The 16,104-nt window shown below is 29.9% G+C and overlaps 1 protein-coding gene across 2 annotated transcripts in view; it reads left to right on the top strand.

Moving 5' to 3' along the window:
- LOC145277056 (glucose-6-phosphate 1-dehydrogenase-like) overlaps nucleotides 1-16,104 on the top strand; it is a 138,355-nt gene that overhangs the window by 84,116 nt on the left and 38,135 nt on the right. For both annotated transcript variants that reach the window (XM_080128712.1, XM_080128713.1), the window contains exons 10-11: nucleotides 984-1,192; nucleotides 2,602-2,771. In XM_080128712.1, the coding sequence (XP_079984838.1) occupies nucleotides 984-1,192; nucleotides 2,602-2,771 (379 nt within the window). The remainder of the gene's footprint in view (nucleotides 1-983; nucleotides 1,193-2,601; nucleotides 2,772-16,104) is intronic.

Genomic DNA, 16,104 nt, shown 5'->3' with positions numbered 1-16,104 from the left:
GACATGCTGGGGGTTTAAGGTATTATTTAGTGTTTATTCCAGAGAGGGGGATACTACCCAGGCTAATTAATGATCATCTTAATTTTCTTAACTTAGTCTTAATGATGTTCCGTACATGGGAAAATTCTCAAGACAACATTCACTTAGATTATCTACATTGTTGGACGCATCTCGCCCGCCTCGCTTCTCAACTCGGACCGAGTTTTTAAAATCCATTTGTTTCTCTCCTCAATGGCATAATGTGACCACTCTCTCATACGGTCATATCGACCCCCCCCCCTACATTTCTAGCACATTTTATCTAAAGAGCTCATCTTTGATTACACCCCCACCCACTTCAATCACACCACCTTCAGCTGGGTATATTAAATATGATTCGTTCTCATGACAGTTTATTTATGTTAAGAATAAGTAGGTTTAAAAACATTTTTTAAAGATCGTCTCAATCTGGTTATCATACTTGACTCACTGTCTTTAGATTTTGGTCTTGATCTCGGCTTGAGTATTTTGTTTTTGTCTTTTTACTTACAAGAAGTGAATTGTTTAGAAAAACATAATACTCACATGCACGTCTCAGTTTCTGCTTTTGTTTTTTGTTTTTATTTCATATTTTTTAAAGAATTTAATGTTATGTTTAAAACCCTCAGTAGTTCCATTTGTAATAAAGAAGAATTTTGCATTAATTAAAATATAATGCATATTTTACGACCGGGCGACGTTAGGCCTACTAGTATTAAATATTCCTTTTTCTCCCTCCCCTTTTTTAAAAATCATTTTACATATTTTTCCCAATTTCTTTTGACTTTTTTCTCGTGTATCTTTGAGAAAAAGAAGTCTAAAGTGTATGAAAAGTTTTTTTTATATATCTCCTACTGAACACAAAATAATAGTAATTACAGACTTCCCTACTCAAAATGTGTATTTGGTAGTAGTTAATCATTTTGTACTGAATTTCATTGATTTTCGTATCTTTGTTTTCATAGCTCTTAATGAACGCAAAGCTGAAGTCCGCATCCAATTCCGTGATGTGCCTGGTGATATTTTTCGTCCCGGATTAGTTAAGCGAAATGAATTAGTGTTTCGGATCCAGCCAAAGGAAGCTGTCTACATGAAAGTGATGACTAAAGTGCCTGGCATGGCATTTAACTGCGAAGAAACAGAACTGGATCTCACATTTGAAAAACGCTATGAGGTTTGTATATTCAAACTTTTGGATTTCTTCATCTATTGTTTGTTTTACTGTTGTGTGGGTATGGAACTATTCTTTTTTGCCAAATAGCAAAAGGCATAAAAAAATGTTTCTCACATTCAGAAACGATAAAAAAAAAAATTGTTTATGTAGATTAGTGATGAAACCAACTCATTTCCAATGAAAACATTATTGCATACTTATGTCATGTCGAAATTAATATAAATTTAAAAAATTCCAAAAAATAATCAAATAGAAGCTATGCTAAATGTATTTTTAACAAGACACCATCCACAATAACTTTCTGACATTTTGTGCTTAAAAATGGCAGAATACAATTATTTAATTAAAATGACTGATTGCAGTTACCTCCCCTGGATCGTGAAAACTGTTCAACCTTAAAACATACGATAAAATTATCAATCTATAAACTCAATAAATTTTATTTTTACTTATAATTATTTTTCTACTAGATTATTTTTCATAATTTTAGGAATTTATACTAATTTCGACATGACATAAGTATGAAATGTGTTAGTTTAAAGGAAATAAAGTGCGTTTTTACATGATTAAAATCCGAAATTAGAAGATAAGCTGTAAGTATCTTTTAATGTTTCCATTACGCCATTTTTTCATGGCATAATGGAAACATGTTTAAAGGTATTTACAGCTTTTCTTCCAATTTTCGGATTTTAATCATGTCAAAACACATTTATTTCCTTTTGATGGATTGATTGTTGCTATTTCTTCTTAGGAGTAAAGAGCAAAATAGATTAATTAATATAATAATTAAGTGATTGATTTTGTGCTACGAAAAAGATACTGTCAAGAATTGTAAATGTCAACTGAATTAAAGGAATAAATTATAAGATGGTGAACATCATAAACTTTGGAATATAGACTTTTGTCATTCATTCACTATATTGCTATGTAATTACATTGGGCTTCTTAAATAAGTATTGGTATATAAGGAAATAATGTATATTTCCACATAAGTAAATGATAGTTTGCTTGAAGCATTGCTGGTTAGGGAATATATGGACGTTTTAAAAGCCAAATGCAATGTGGAAAGGACCGGAATCACAAGAGTAAAGGAAAGAAAAACAAACAAATAGACGGGTATGTTCAAGTAGAGAAATGTCTAACTGTTCATTTATCTATCATTCCTCACCTCGTTGTATAATTATTTTGTAACCAAGTTGTTGGTATGTCTGGTGTATATAAAGTCTGTTAGTGGTATGGAACTTTGATTAATTTCGGGAGAAAATACCTCCCTTTTCAAAAAGAAAAGGGGAGGTATTTTCTCCCGAAATTAATCAAATTCCATACCTTCGTTTTTTCTGATTACTTCTATGCATTCACAAAAAATGTGTTTATTCATAAATATGTATTCATTTATGTGATTGTTTCAGCATGCCAAATTTCCAGATGCTTATGAGCGTTTGATTCTCGACGTTTTCACTGGTTCTCAAATGAACTTTGTGCGTTCCGATGAGCTGTATGAAGCTTGGAGAATCTTCACTCCTCTCCTGAAATCAATTGAAAATGGTGACGCAACTATTGTACCTTATGAATTTGGCAGGTAAGAACTACTTTGTTATTCTGTTTTGTTTCGACTTTCATGGGTAGTAGTTAGGTTTCCATCAATTTATGAAAAAAAAAAACATTTGTAAAAATTATCGATAATTAAACCTGCTGTCTTTATTTCTTCATTACTTGTTTTTGCTTCACATTTATTTGTACCTGCCCCAACTAAGATTTTATCTTCCGCTTTTCTCTTAATGTTTGATTAACATCAAAAAGAATGTAGGGAACGCGGAGTTGCCCCTTAGTTACCATTACTACCCCTGTTGATTTTGGTTTGCAGTGGTAATACCTGTTGGGGCATCAGGCCATCAGAAGGCACTGGCTTCCTGAACAAAAATACACCAAACCTTTTTTTTTTTCCTTTTCAATCATGTTCTGCAAAGTCAAAAACAAAAACAATTTTCTTGTACAAAACAATCAAACCAAACACCATGAACAAGTATTTGAAGATGTAAAGAACTTGTAAAACAAAAATGTTTTTCCAAAATTACTGAATTCAGTATTAAAAAAATCCAAGAATGATTGATATACCATAAAGCAAAATACCCAACCACCTAATCTAAATTATAAAATTTAATTTTTTTTTTTTTATTTCTTTAGATAACTTGTGGGTGAAAATATTTTAAAATGGCCAAACAAAATCGATTCCTGTTAGTAAAAAAATCTTTTTCATAACTAAATCATTCTCGGAGATCGCCAAAGTTAAGTGACATTGAGCCTAGTTCATATTTAGATGGGTGACCATTTTCCAATATTATCGAGGTGTATGAATTAGCATCCTATCACATGGATTGTTCAGATTATCTAATCTGTTAACCAGCATGAATCTGAAATTAAAAAAATAAAAATAGTCAATTTATTTTATATGAAATAATATTTGTAAAGATTTTGGTGTTCAGGCATATTTGTGGATTTTGAAACAAATGGATTTTGTGTGTAAACATTATTACGTACTTGTATGCTGTGTTTAAATTAGTATAAATTCCAAAAATTATGAAAAATGATCCAGTAGATGTGCTAGATTCAATTTTTACAATAAATCTTCCACAATAACCGACTGACATTTTGTATTTTGAAATCGTGGATTGTCAAATTGATCGATTGCAGTTATCTCCTCTGGACTTTTTTAGAACTTTTCAACATTAAAATGTATATAGATAAAACAGTAGATATGTGCATGTCTGTGAAAATATTTAACCGATAAACTTTAAAACTACTGGTCACATAACACTGAAATTAACAGGAAATAGTGATCATACTCTAAGGATGGTTTATAATGAGTAAAATTTTTGTTTGGATGGATGACGAATGTTATACAGAAATAAATGTCAGCAGATTGAAATCCAAAACATATGTCTATTACTTTTGCACATGTGTGAATTCATTCATAGTTTGAAGTGGTTTAATTTTATATTTGATTTATTTGTCAGTAGCTCAAACAGTAGGGAACACAGCTAGAGCACTAAATGTTTGGGTTCTAATTCTAGCTGATGGCACCAAAGTTATTTGTTTATTATTTTTAATCTTTTGTAATCTGTACTGTATATTATGATATTCAATAGAGAATTGGCTCAGTAATAATGAATATGAAATTTTTATGAATTAAAATATACTTAAGCATATTCTATGATCGGGCAAATAGTATACAATAAAACTGTATATTGTATTGATTGGACTTTTGTTCTCATCTTGATCAATAGTTTGATCAATAGAAGTAATATAAACACTCAGCTCTCATCTAAAAAATTCAGAACTTTAAAACTGTATAATTTGCTAAATTTGCTAAATTTTATTTTTTTAATTATTTTTCTACTAGATCATTTTTCGTATTGATACTAATTTTGACAGGACACATACATATGTAATGTTTTCACCTGAAAGGCATTTGTTTCAAAATCCACTATTCTGCACAAGTACCAAGATTTCATATTAGGCAGTTTCTTATAATGTTCAATTGTTTCATGTAAACAAATTCTAGTGATACCCCAATGCAACTTGGTTGTGATTATGCCATGATGATATATATATATATATATATATGCATGTCACAAGAACACAGATGTCTTAGCGTCATACTGTGCTTATCCTAGACAAGTCAACCCCACGTGCACGTCATGACCACTACCATGCAGACAGGGCTCTGATGAACGGCAAGTGTCCTGCGCCATATAACTGGACCTCCACTGCCTTGTGGGCCAAGGTCCTTTTTACCAAAGGCTAAGGGTGAGGTAACCCTGGCAGAAACCTCCAGAGGAGCCTAGGCCCTGTAAGCTACAGCATACATGACCCACAGGCATGTGGAATATGCTCTGGTGCCCAGCAACCTAAGTCCCAGTCATGGATCAAATGGCATCATGGGTGGAGAGAGCTCCGTAAACTATGGTGAAGGCAACCTCTCTAGAAGGAAAACCTTGATATAAAACCTGCGGCGACTGCTGCATCTGATGATGTTGACTTGCTCTTTTTGGTTCAATGTGACAGTTGTTCAGAGAGTGGGATTGTCTCGGTGCAAAGTCTTTCCTCACTATAAAAAGCTTAAAGCACAGGCATTACTTGATATGTAATGGAATACACATTTTACCATCAGTGTGTATCTCGATAACAAAAAGGTTGGCTGTAGCCTAAAACCGCAAACGAATACTCAATGAGGATTAATGCAGATATGGGTGTCAATGGAAATAAAGGCTCTGGAACATCCAAGGTCTGGACCGGCAGGTGTTCAGGGCACCACAGTCTGGACCCGGTCATCAGATGTGCAGGACTGTAGAAGGTTCATAGAAGTGACCGTCCAGCATGTGCTGCTAGTGGCGCTCATGTCTGCCTCATTTGAGCCAGTAATATATTAAGTCATGGCAATACTCGAAAACAAGTTTGCTGCCATCATATATATAATATATATATAATATATATATATATATATAATAAAAATGCACTCATATTCATTATTTATTTATTACAGATAAGACTAATCCATGAACAGGTTTCACCTTATCTATGGTGCATCAGATACAGCAAATGTGTCCATGGATGACTATTTTATCTATAATAAGTATATAGATAAACTTGGTATATATGACACACACACACACACATATATATATATATATATATATATGTTGGAACCCACTTTTTGGAGTGCCTTTACAATGTTTGCTAACCTTCAACAGTTAAAGGTATTAATTTCCTGGAAAAAATGTACATGCGACATTTCTATTTTAATTTGTTGCTTTCATAGATCAACTGGATTGCTATATTGTGTTCTTTTTACAGCTATAAAGTAAATATATATAATATATATAACTAGCGGGGGTATCCGGCGTTTGTAGGTGTGTATGTTGGGGGCGGGGGTAAAGCAAGGAAAAGGAAACTTAACCCTGTTTAAATATAAAAAAAATGTTAAACTTAAAACAAAAAAACAGCGATTTTAAAAATGGAAAAAAAATGTTTTGTATGTGTAAAAGAAAAAAAAGGAGTTGGTGGCAGGTAGGCTCAAACCCAGAGCTTTGAGGCCAATAGGATGACGACATACACCTGCGCTATGGCGACGGAAGCATTGTAAGACGTTAAATTTAGCAATTAAAAAGTGAATAAATTCAAATTGAGGTCAAACATCACGCTTGCAAGACAGTTTTTAAGTGCGTGTTTAAAGAGGTCAAATCCGCATTTAATTTTACTGCGGTTGGTTATATTTCTCCAACATGTTGAGGAAAACCAGCTCCCCCATTTATTAGGGGAGTGTTCAAATGAAAGCAATTGTCTGATATGACGGTGAAAACCGACATTGACCAAACGTCTATTACTTACTGGACGCTACTGGCCTGTAGGCAGAGAACCACGCCTTAGTTTCACCAGTTTCGCTTTTATACAAAAAAGCCAAATCAACACAAGAGGGGATGAAATAGCAAGAATTGTGTAAAACTCAATGTAAATAAATCTAGCCGTGATGCACGTTCGCAATTTGTACATATTATGATCTACAGGGTATATGAGAAGTTCTAAGTGATGGTAACACCCCAGAGAACCCCCCCCCCACCCGAAAAAAAAGCCTTTTTTGGACATACAAAAACTCTTGTGCGTGTTTTGCCTTTTATATATATAGATGGGTAAAATCCTTGCAAAATTACCCCATCTGAAATTAATTACAAGCATATTGAGTTTAAATAAACATTGATGAAACTTGGCATTCAGTTGAAAGAATTCCACTCCTTACATTGCAGGTCTCTATGGACAAATTTATCTTTAGTTGACCTTGGACAACTTAATATTTTCGCTTACTAGCCAAATAGAAAAATTACTAGCCAAACCCATGTGAATTTTGGAATATGACATCTTCATTCTGTGATGATTATGTACATAATAAAGTTCTTTTTGTATTTTTTTAATTTCTTCAAATGTTTTTTAAACAGTCTCCATTAAAAACAAAGAGTATAATGTTCTATTACACTTTTATTGTTTAAATAATTTAACATTGTTCGTTTTATTAAAAAAAAAAAAAAAAAAGTTGAAAAGATATTTTTCACTCAGTAGTGAGCTTTGGAAGATTGTCAGTGAAAGAAATACAATCGCCAAAAGATAAGCGTTTCATTATTTCTAGTCACCACTTTGAAAAATCACTTGCAAATGCGACTGCCTCACTCGCAATGTAGAGGCCTGCATTGATATATATATATGTTATCTGTTGGTGTCTTTAGTTGGAAGCCATGTTTAGTTTCAGAACAGTTTCCAATGAGTAGTTATTCTATACAATTTTCAGTTCTCAGTAGACAAGTTTCGCACTTTATAATTTTATAACCAACAAGCAAAAGATCCTTGTGTTGACACAAAGAAAACATATGCAAGGTTGCTAAAAAGATTTCCTTTTTATGGAGCAATTTTGGTTTCTGATTGGTTGATAGAACATGAATTAATTTGATTGGAGTCCAAAATATTGTAACAACATATTGTCATATATACACTTGCACACTTAAATCAACATGTCCATATCTTCATAGAGAAATAAGTATATTCAACAAATATTTCGATTTTTATTATGATCTCCTTGTCGGTATACAATCTATTGGTAAGTGCTATATGAAAGTTTCTAAACAAAATATTAAAATAGAAAGAAATTTTTTTAATTTCTATATTTTTTCATGTATAAATTTGCTGACAGCATTCATAAAGCCGAAACATTTTGGATCATTTGCATTTCATGATACAAGGTATTTTTTTTTTTTTTTTTTTTGTAGAAATACGCAAAATTATTTAATCTAGTAAATGACCCCCACCTAATTATTAAACATGTGAAAATTATTTTCCTAATAATGATTAAGTGTTGATATTTTAAACATAGTTTGTGTTTGATTGTTTTTATGTAAATAGATTTAAAATTTATCTTGATATAATTATCTCTCACACACACACACACACACACACACATATATATATAATTAGTACTTGGATTTAAATAGAATTTTATTCAAGTTTTATAAAAAAGAGTTAAAGACTTTGCACATTTTATAATTTTAAGTCTGGTAAAAGGCAGTACAAGAAAATAAAATGATCAGTTTTTATTTTTGTTTTTGTTTTGTTTGTTTGTTTTTTCGATCATTTATAAACCAAAATGCTACTCTTCAGAAAATAGAAAAGCGTCCAAAGTTGGAGAAACACATCTAGCAAATTAAATGCTGGTCACTTGTAGTTCTTACTTTATTCCTTTAAGATATGGATAAATACATAGATAAACCACCAAATTTAAAAATTATAATTTCATTTTGTGATGAAGGTAAACGTTCTAGCTGGTTTATTTCATATAAATTGTCTTACTTTCGCCATTTTCATTTATTGAATATTTTTTAAATGAAATTAGTAATAGAGGGAAGGCTATAAAAAATGATTTTGTGATTAGGCAAAAAAATAAAAATGGCTCTCCTCTTTCCAAGCCAGCATGTTTAAAGAATTGTCCAAAAGAAAAGCTCAGAAAGATGGATGGAATGAATATTACACTGACATAATCTTTGTTTGTCTGAGGAATTGTCTCTACCAAACTACTATCAATTGTTGGTTTACAGACTTGAAATTATATATAATGGATTTAGACTTGTGGAACAAATTCGATTTAGTTTTTAGCTGGTAAAAATTGCTGCTAAGACGTCAACATTGAAAAATATTGGAACTTTGCAAGCATAAGTCAACTAAATGTGTTATGTGAAAATATGCATTTATATCTTTAACAACATTATTTTAAGTTTTTATATGTATATGAACTAAAGTCAGACAGTAATGATTGAGGCTTGAAAGTTACATGTTTTGGTTTCAATTCCAGCTGTTGACACCAAAGTCATGTTTCTTTTTTACTTTTTAAATCACTTCTATACATTGGATACAATAGAATAATCAATAGAGTATTGGCTCTATAATAATATTTATGAAATCTGCATAAATTAAAATATATTTAAGCGTTTTTTATATACAACCAGGTTATGCCGCGTGGTCTGCTAATGTAATCTATTTCTGACAATATATAATGATATAATGATATAATATGTGATATGATATAATAAGTGCCAATCAACAAACGGTGTTATATTTGAAGAATGTGAATAAAATTTTCAGAAATGTCAACAAAATGTGATGACTTATGAGAATGGTTTATGACCAGTGTTTATTGACATTAAATTTGAATAGCTCCTAGGGAAGCAATCTTGTTATAATGTGTTCCACAGATTAGTTGCAGATGATTAAAAGTAATTGAAGACACATCAGTCTTAAATTATCTTCAATGCATCTGATTATTTTCAGTCTGAAGATTTCGTCTTTACGAAAATGAGTGCATCTATTTTGATGCTAAAACTAAAAATTATCTAAAATTTGGATATCGACTTTTGTAGCTATTTAGAAAATGTGATTTTTTTTTGTTTTTCATGCCTATGCTTCAAATACATGGATTGAATGGATTCATTTTAGTTTTTTATTTTGAAATTTTTACAAAAATTTTAGATTATCAATAAGGTCAACAGAAAAATATGAAACCATGTTTTGTTTTGTTTTTTTCAAATAATTATAGATTTTTTTTTTTTTTTCAAGAATAATGATTTTACAAAAATCTCAGTTAATTAAAGTGATATTTTATTTTTAAACTAAATGGTCCAGTTTTAATTCTCAGATTCAATATGGTTGTTAAATATTAAAAAATGCAGATACTGGAGCATACATAATACATAAAATGTTATAAAGAAATTGGTACTGCAATTGGGAACACAATATGATAGTTCTTTTGTGAATATATGACTAAAAAACAATGACACCATGCAAAGGATAGATTTTGTAAATTTCTCTATCTCTCTCTCCCACTGACATAAAAAAATTTTAAAAAATGCTCAAGAATTTCCTACTATTCTATTAACATTCTCCTCTCCCACTCCTTCCTGATATCCAAAATGGCACCTGTAAAAATACTAGAATTTCAGAAGAAAGTTATGCGATAGTCAGATTTTTGTGAAAAAATTCTGTGACATTTTTATTGCCCATAAACTTTGCTTGGAATTCTGTGATTTGAGATAAACTGACAAAAATTGCCAACCATTTTGGGTAAAAATCTTTATCTTGGACTTTAACTGATGCATGAACCATTCGTCATTGTTTCCATTCTGAACTGAAGATACCCTTATTCTGTACATAAACGATAAGTCTAATTTCATCCGCCCCAAATCATGTTGGCTTTTGTTGAATTTTTTTTAACTTCAAAAAACGGTGTTAATCCTAATACAACTGGTATTTTGAAGGTAAATATATTCTAATAGCTGATGCTCTTTTCCCACAGAAAAGATGTTGCTAGTCTTTCTCTACTCTAAAGAAGATCACTTCCTTCATGGCTATGACAATTTCAATGTCAGTAAGCATTTATCATTAATCGTTCTTGTAAATTATAAAATTTTCTGCATTGCATTCACTATTTTAAATCCTCATAAATTTAAACATTTACTTATCACTCTATCCACCTCACTAACTCTTATCCTCAAGTGGCTTTAGCCTTGATAAATAATTGCTCGTCTGTAAGCAAAACGAACGTAAGCATAATAGGTTGACCAACACAGTTTATAGAGATGTTTGAATTCATTGAAAATAGTTAACCATTTTAATAAACAAAATGATTTTTTAGATTCGATTTCAATCATATAGGGTTGAATTCTATATTCAAAACATATTTTTATAGAATTCAACATTAAATTAATCCATTTTACCCTTCCTGGGACAGGTATTCAGATAATATATTTATATATATTTCAAAAGTTGGGTAATTTAGTTTATTTTTAGTGATAATAACAAGAAATCTTGGTTTGTGATTTGATCCAAAGAAAATCTTTTTACCTTTCAAAATAAAATGAGCCTGTTTGTTTTTTGTTTTTGTTTATTTCTACACACACACACACACACATATATATATATATAATATATATATATATATAATATATATATATATATATATAATATATATATATATATAATATACATATATATTATATATATATATAATATATATATATATATATATAATATACATATATATTATATATATATATAATATATATATATATATATATAATATACATATATATTATATATATATATAATATATATATATATATATAATATACATATATATTATATATATATATATATATATAATATATATATATATATATATATATATATAATATACATATATATTATATATATATATATATATATAATATATATATATATATATATATATATAATATACATATATATTATATATATATATATATATAATATATATATATATATAATATACATATATATATATATATATATATATATACTAGCATGGGTGCCCAGCGTTGCCCAGGTGTTTGGAGGTGTATGCTGAGCAAAAAACAAAAAAAACGGTCAATTTTTTTTTTTTAACTTTGACCCCTATTGTGACCCCTTTACATTTATTGTTTTGGGCTCAAATCAGGTTATATCCATGTCCAAGGAACCTATATCTAAAATTTCAAGTGTTTCGACCCAAAATTGTTGGAGTTTGGTAGAGTTCTCAAAGGTCAAATCATTGAACTTTGGCCCCTTAACAGCCAAATTTCTGCCCGAAAACTGATCACAGATTTTCCCAAATGTCAGTACCCTGTATATCAATTTTAGAGTCTGTAGACTAAAACTTGACAGTTATTGCATAGGGAAATGTACACACACACACGCTCACTTTTATAGATATATGTGTGGGGGAGGGGGGAATATGCTTATTTAATTACATTTCATCCTTTATATCAATCCTTTTATTTATGAAACCCATTTTATGTTAAACATAACTACAGCACATATGGCAAAACGTCTATATTTCAAGATGTTGTTCATCTTACTGTTTGGGATCAAATCACAAAACAAGGTTTCTGTGTTTTATATCAGAAAATTGAGAAGGAATATTGGCTGTGGTAGGCTTTCAAATCTTTTTACCTTTCAGTTAAACTTCCTTGAAAGTTTACAACAGCTAATTTTAGCCCCAAGAGCCAATATTCCTTCTCCTTAATTTTCTGACATAAAACAAAGAAAGTAAGAGCTGGCTAATACTAGTCAAACTTTGAAAACACAATAAAATATACCCAGAATTGACATTTTTGAAGGAGCTGAATTTTGCCCACATTAAAAAACAAATGTGTCTAACTTTGCCCTTGTGGGGGGAAAACTAAGTAAATAGGAACTAAACAAAAAATTGAAAAAAACGAGGCAAGGAGATGCTGATAGGGAGAGACACATGCCTTCTATTCTAATCTATGAAAGTGTTGCCACTATCTATCTATATATATATATATATATATATATACATACACATTTAAAGGGGGTTAGAACAGTAGCCCAAATGACAGAGCTTCTAATTGTTGCTCTATACGGCTGCTGCTATGTGGGAAGTGAATTAACAATGTTTATATATATATATATATATATATATATATATATATAAAGGGGGTTAGAACAGTAGTCTAAAGAACAAAGTGTATTTTAATGTGATAGTAAAATTACTAATTTAATAAAAATACAAGAAAAGAACAGTGCTCGTTGTAATTCAGATATATAATAAGCTCGATAGGCAAATATCCTAGAGCTACTTTAATTTTAGTAATGTGATTGATAATTTAAAATTCAAATTAAAATTAAAAATCTGTTTCATTAGAAGGAACAACAACAAAGTCAATAATTTGTATGATCGTTTCGGAAACGATGTTTATTGTGATAGACATTAAGCCACAGACAATAATTTTGACATAGTTTTTTTTTTTAAACAAAGTCTCCTCATCAGCAAAAGTATTGGGTGGGTTTTTTTATATGTAAAAGATACCATAAATAAACCTAGCAATTTTTAAGTAAGGCAGATGTATCTGGAAAAAATTAAAATAAAAAGGAAAATATCTACTTGATAAAAGTAATATGGGTTGAAAATAAAAAAATAAGTGGATAGTCCTTAATCCGCGGAGTTTCGAAGAAATACTCTCCTTCTCATCAGAGGGCAGGAATTAGCAAAATGCGGGATCGGATTTTGCATATAAAAGTATTTAATGAGACTACAAGTAAGTCACAGATCTTACTTGGTTAAAAAAAGGGTGAGGTAAGGGGAATAGGAGGTAAAAGAAAAATAAAAAGATTTGGACTATCCATTCATGTGAAATCTTTTTATCATTTTTCTTTTACCTCCTATTCCCCTTACCTCACCCTTTTTTTTAACCAAGTAAGATCTGTGACTTACTAGTAGTTTCATTAAATACTTTTATATGCAAAATCCGATCCCGCATTTTGCTAATTCCTGCCCTCTGATGAGAAGGAGAATATTTCTTCGAAACTCCGCGGATTAAGGACTATCCACTTATTTTGTGCTTCCTTTTTAAAATTAAATATATTTTTAACTCTTTTTTAAGATGTTTTTTAACATGTTTTATTAATCATTTGTTCATATATATATATATATATATATATATATCTTTTAATTGTTCGCCTTTTGAAAATGGTAATTATCGTCAAAGCATTCATTTGGATGTTGATTGTAGCTTATAAATGTATGAAATGTTGAATTTTCAAAAAGAACGCCAATGGAACATTTTTTTAGCGGTTAGAATATGTTAGTAAACGCCTAATTTAAAATTAAGCAAATATTAAAAAAAAAAGGTGGGGGGAGATAATCTTATTTTTCTAATTAAATAATCAAAGGGAGATAATTAGTGTTTATTCTATTTAGATTATAAAATATATTTTGAACTTATTGAATTTAATATTTTTAATACTTTAATTTATTTATTGAAATTAATAAATATAGTATAGGTTAAGCTTAAATATATATTTAAATAATATACAATAATGGTAAATATATCAGATAAACTAATATTAATAATAATAATTATGATCCAAATTTTATTAATAAGGCTATCAAGTTAAATTTCAAGATTGAATATTAATAAGTAACATTTTTAATGACTTATGGTGGTTTATATTTGTTAAATTTAAACCAACGTTTATGACTGCATGAAGATATAAGCTCCTCTCTTGAATTTAGGAGGGTGGTTCTATTTTTGATATCGTCATATTTTAAAATCTTTAGGGTCTCCTGTATACAAAGTGCACAGAAACTATCTCCTGGTGTATATCCTTTATTTAATCCTATTATTTGCCATTTCAAATTGAAGGAAATATTATCTTTGAGTCACCAAATATGTTTGGATAGTGGTTTGGTTCAACAGGGAATGGTTTTTAAAAGAATGCTTATGGGTTGAAATCCTATGCTTAATAAGTCAAGATGTGGAACCAAAGTAGATTGCGTCTTGTTTAATGTATTTATTTTCAGGTAGATTAGGGGTGTCATTGGTATGTGAAGGGTTGGTCTGTATTTAATGTCTATCACAATAAAAACATTGTTTCCAAAACGATCGTACAAATTATTGACTTTTTGTTGTTGTTCCTTATGAAACAGATTTTTAATTTTAATTTATCAATCACATTACTATATATATATATATATATATATATATATATATATATATATATATACACACACACACACAGAATGAGCTAAAAGTAGGTGGACAATATTTTGAATACATTTATGTATCAGTTATATTAATGCAATTCTTTATTATAACTATTTTTACTGTCCACCTACTTTTGGCTTACCCTGTATATATTATACAAGTGTACATGGAAATAAACAAAAGGACAGACAGAAAGTCATAATTTAATTCAGTATTTTGCCCTGAAAATGATTTTATCAAGAATGCCTGAATTAAGTCAATAATTTGCACAGTGGTTGGAGTGAAAACTTCAAAATATGAGGTAGCATCTTCTTACTCAACTAATTTAACATAGAAGTTTCCATTTTTGACCTCATTGTTATGCATCTGCATCTAAATATTGCCACATGTATTGATTTGTTAAATAATAGACGAGACAGTAAGGTCTTGGAAGGGGAAACCTCTCTTGAAAGGAAACGGAAACTGGAATCTTGCTGTTCATTTTTGTTTTGATAATCATTTGCACCAGTTCTTTGCCTCGAGTATGATAATCCTAAAAGTGATGTTGTGCAGGTCACATGAGATGTTAAGCTCATCTAAATCTTTTAAAGATTTTATTTCCCCCCCCTTTTTAGTGAATTTCTGAAGATTTAAAGAATGTTCGCAATTCCAATATATTGTCAGTTTGGTGCTTTTATAATTCTTTCCTTTAACCATATTTTCATTCAACCATATTTTCATTCAACCATATTTTCATTCAACCATAGTTGTTTAAAGTTCTACCTTATCCTCCTCCTCCTCTGTCATAATTGAGTTAACTTCTTGCATGGCTTCCAATTGATCTGAACGTCTTTGTTTTTCTTTCCTGTTTATTTAATAAGCATTTCTGGGTTTCTTAAGCTTGTGGTGCTTCTCCTCAAATAGATTTACCAGTTTGGAGACACAAGTTATTGGCATTACAGCTGTCATGCTATTGCCAACAAGAATGTCAATGGTTTCTGTGTTTCAAATGAAAATCTAGTTCTATTTTTGTGTTTTATGGTCTTTGTTACATTAAATTTACAGACATCCTAGGATACATCAGCTTATTAAATAACACACAGCAAATATAAGTTTACATTTATTTTATCATCCTTGGAGCTGAGTACAAATTTTCCCAAGCTACAAATAACTTAAATCACTTTGTTGACCAACAAAAAGTAGCAGTGATCATTCACACAAACAATATACTTATTTAAAGGTATTTAAGCTATTTTTTATGCATCTTTATTCTTATATAATTTTATATAACTAGCAGGTATTGCCTGGTTCTAAAAT

Source organism: Euprymna scolopes, chromosome 5 (genome assembly GCF_053919585.1).
Source record: "Euprymna scolopes isolate OS-2025 chromosome 5, ASM5391958v1, whole genome shotgun sequence".
Taxonomy (NCBI): domain Eukaryota; kingdom Metazoa; phylum Mollusca; class Cephalopoda; order Sepiida; family Sepiolidae; genus Euprymna; species Euprymna scolopes.
This window is presented reverse-complemented; position numbering and strand designations above follow the sequence as displayed.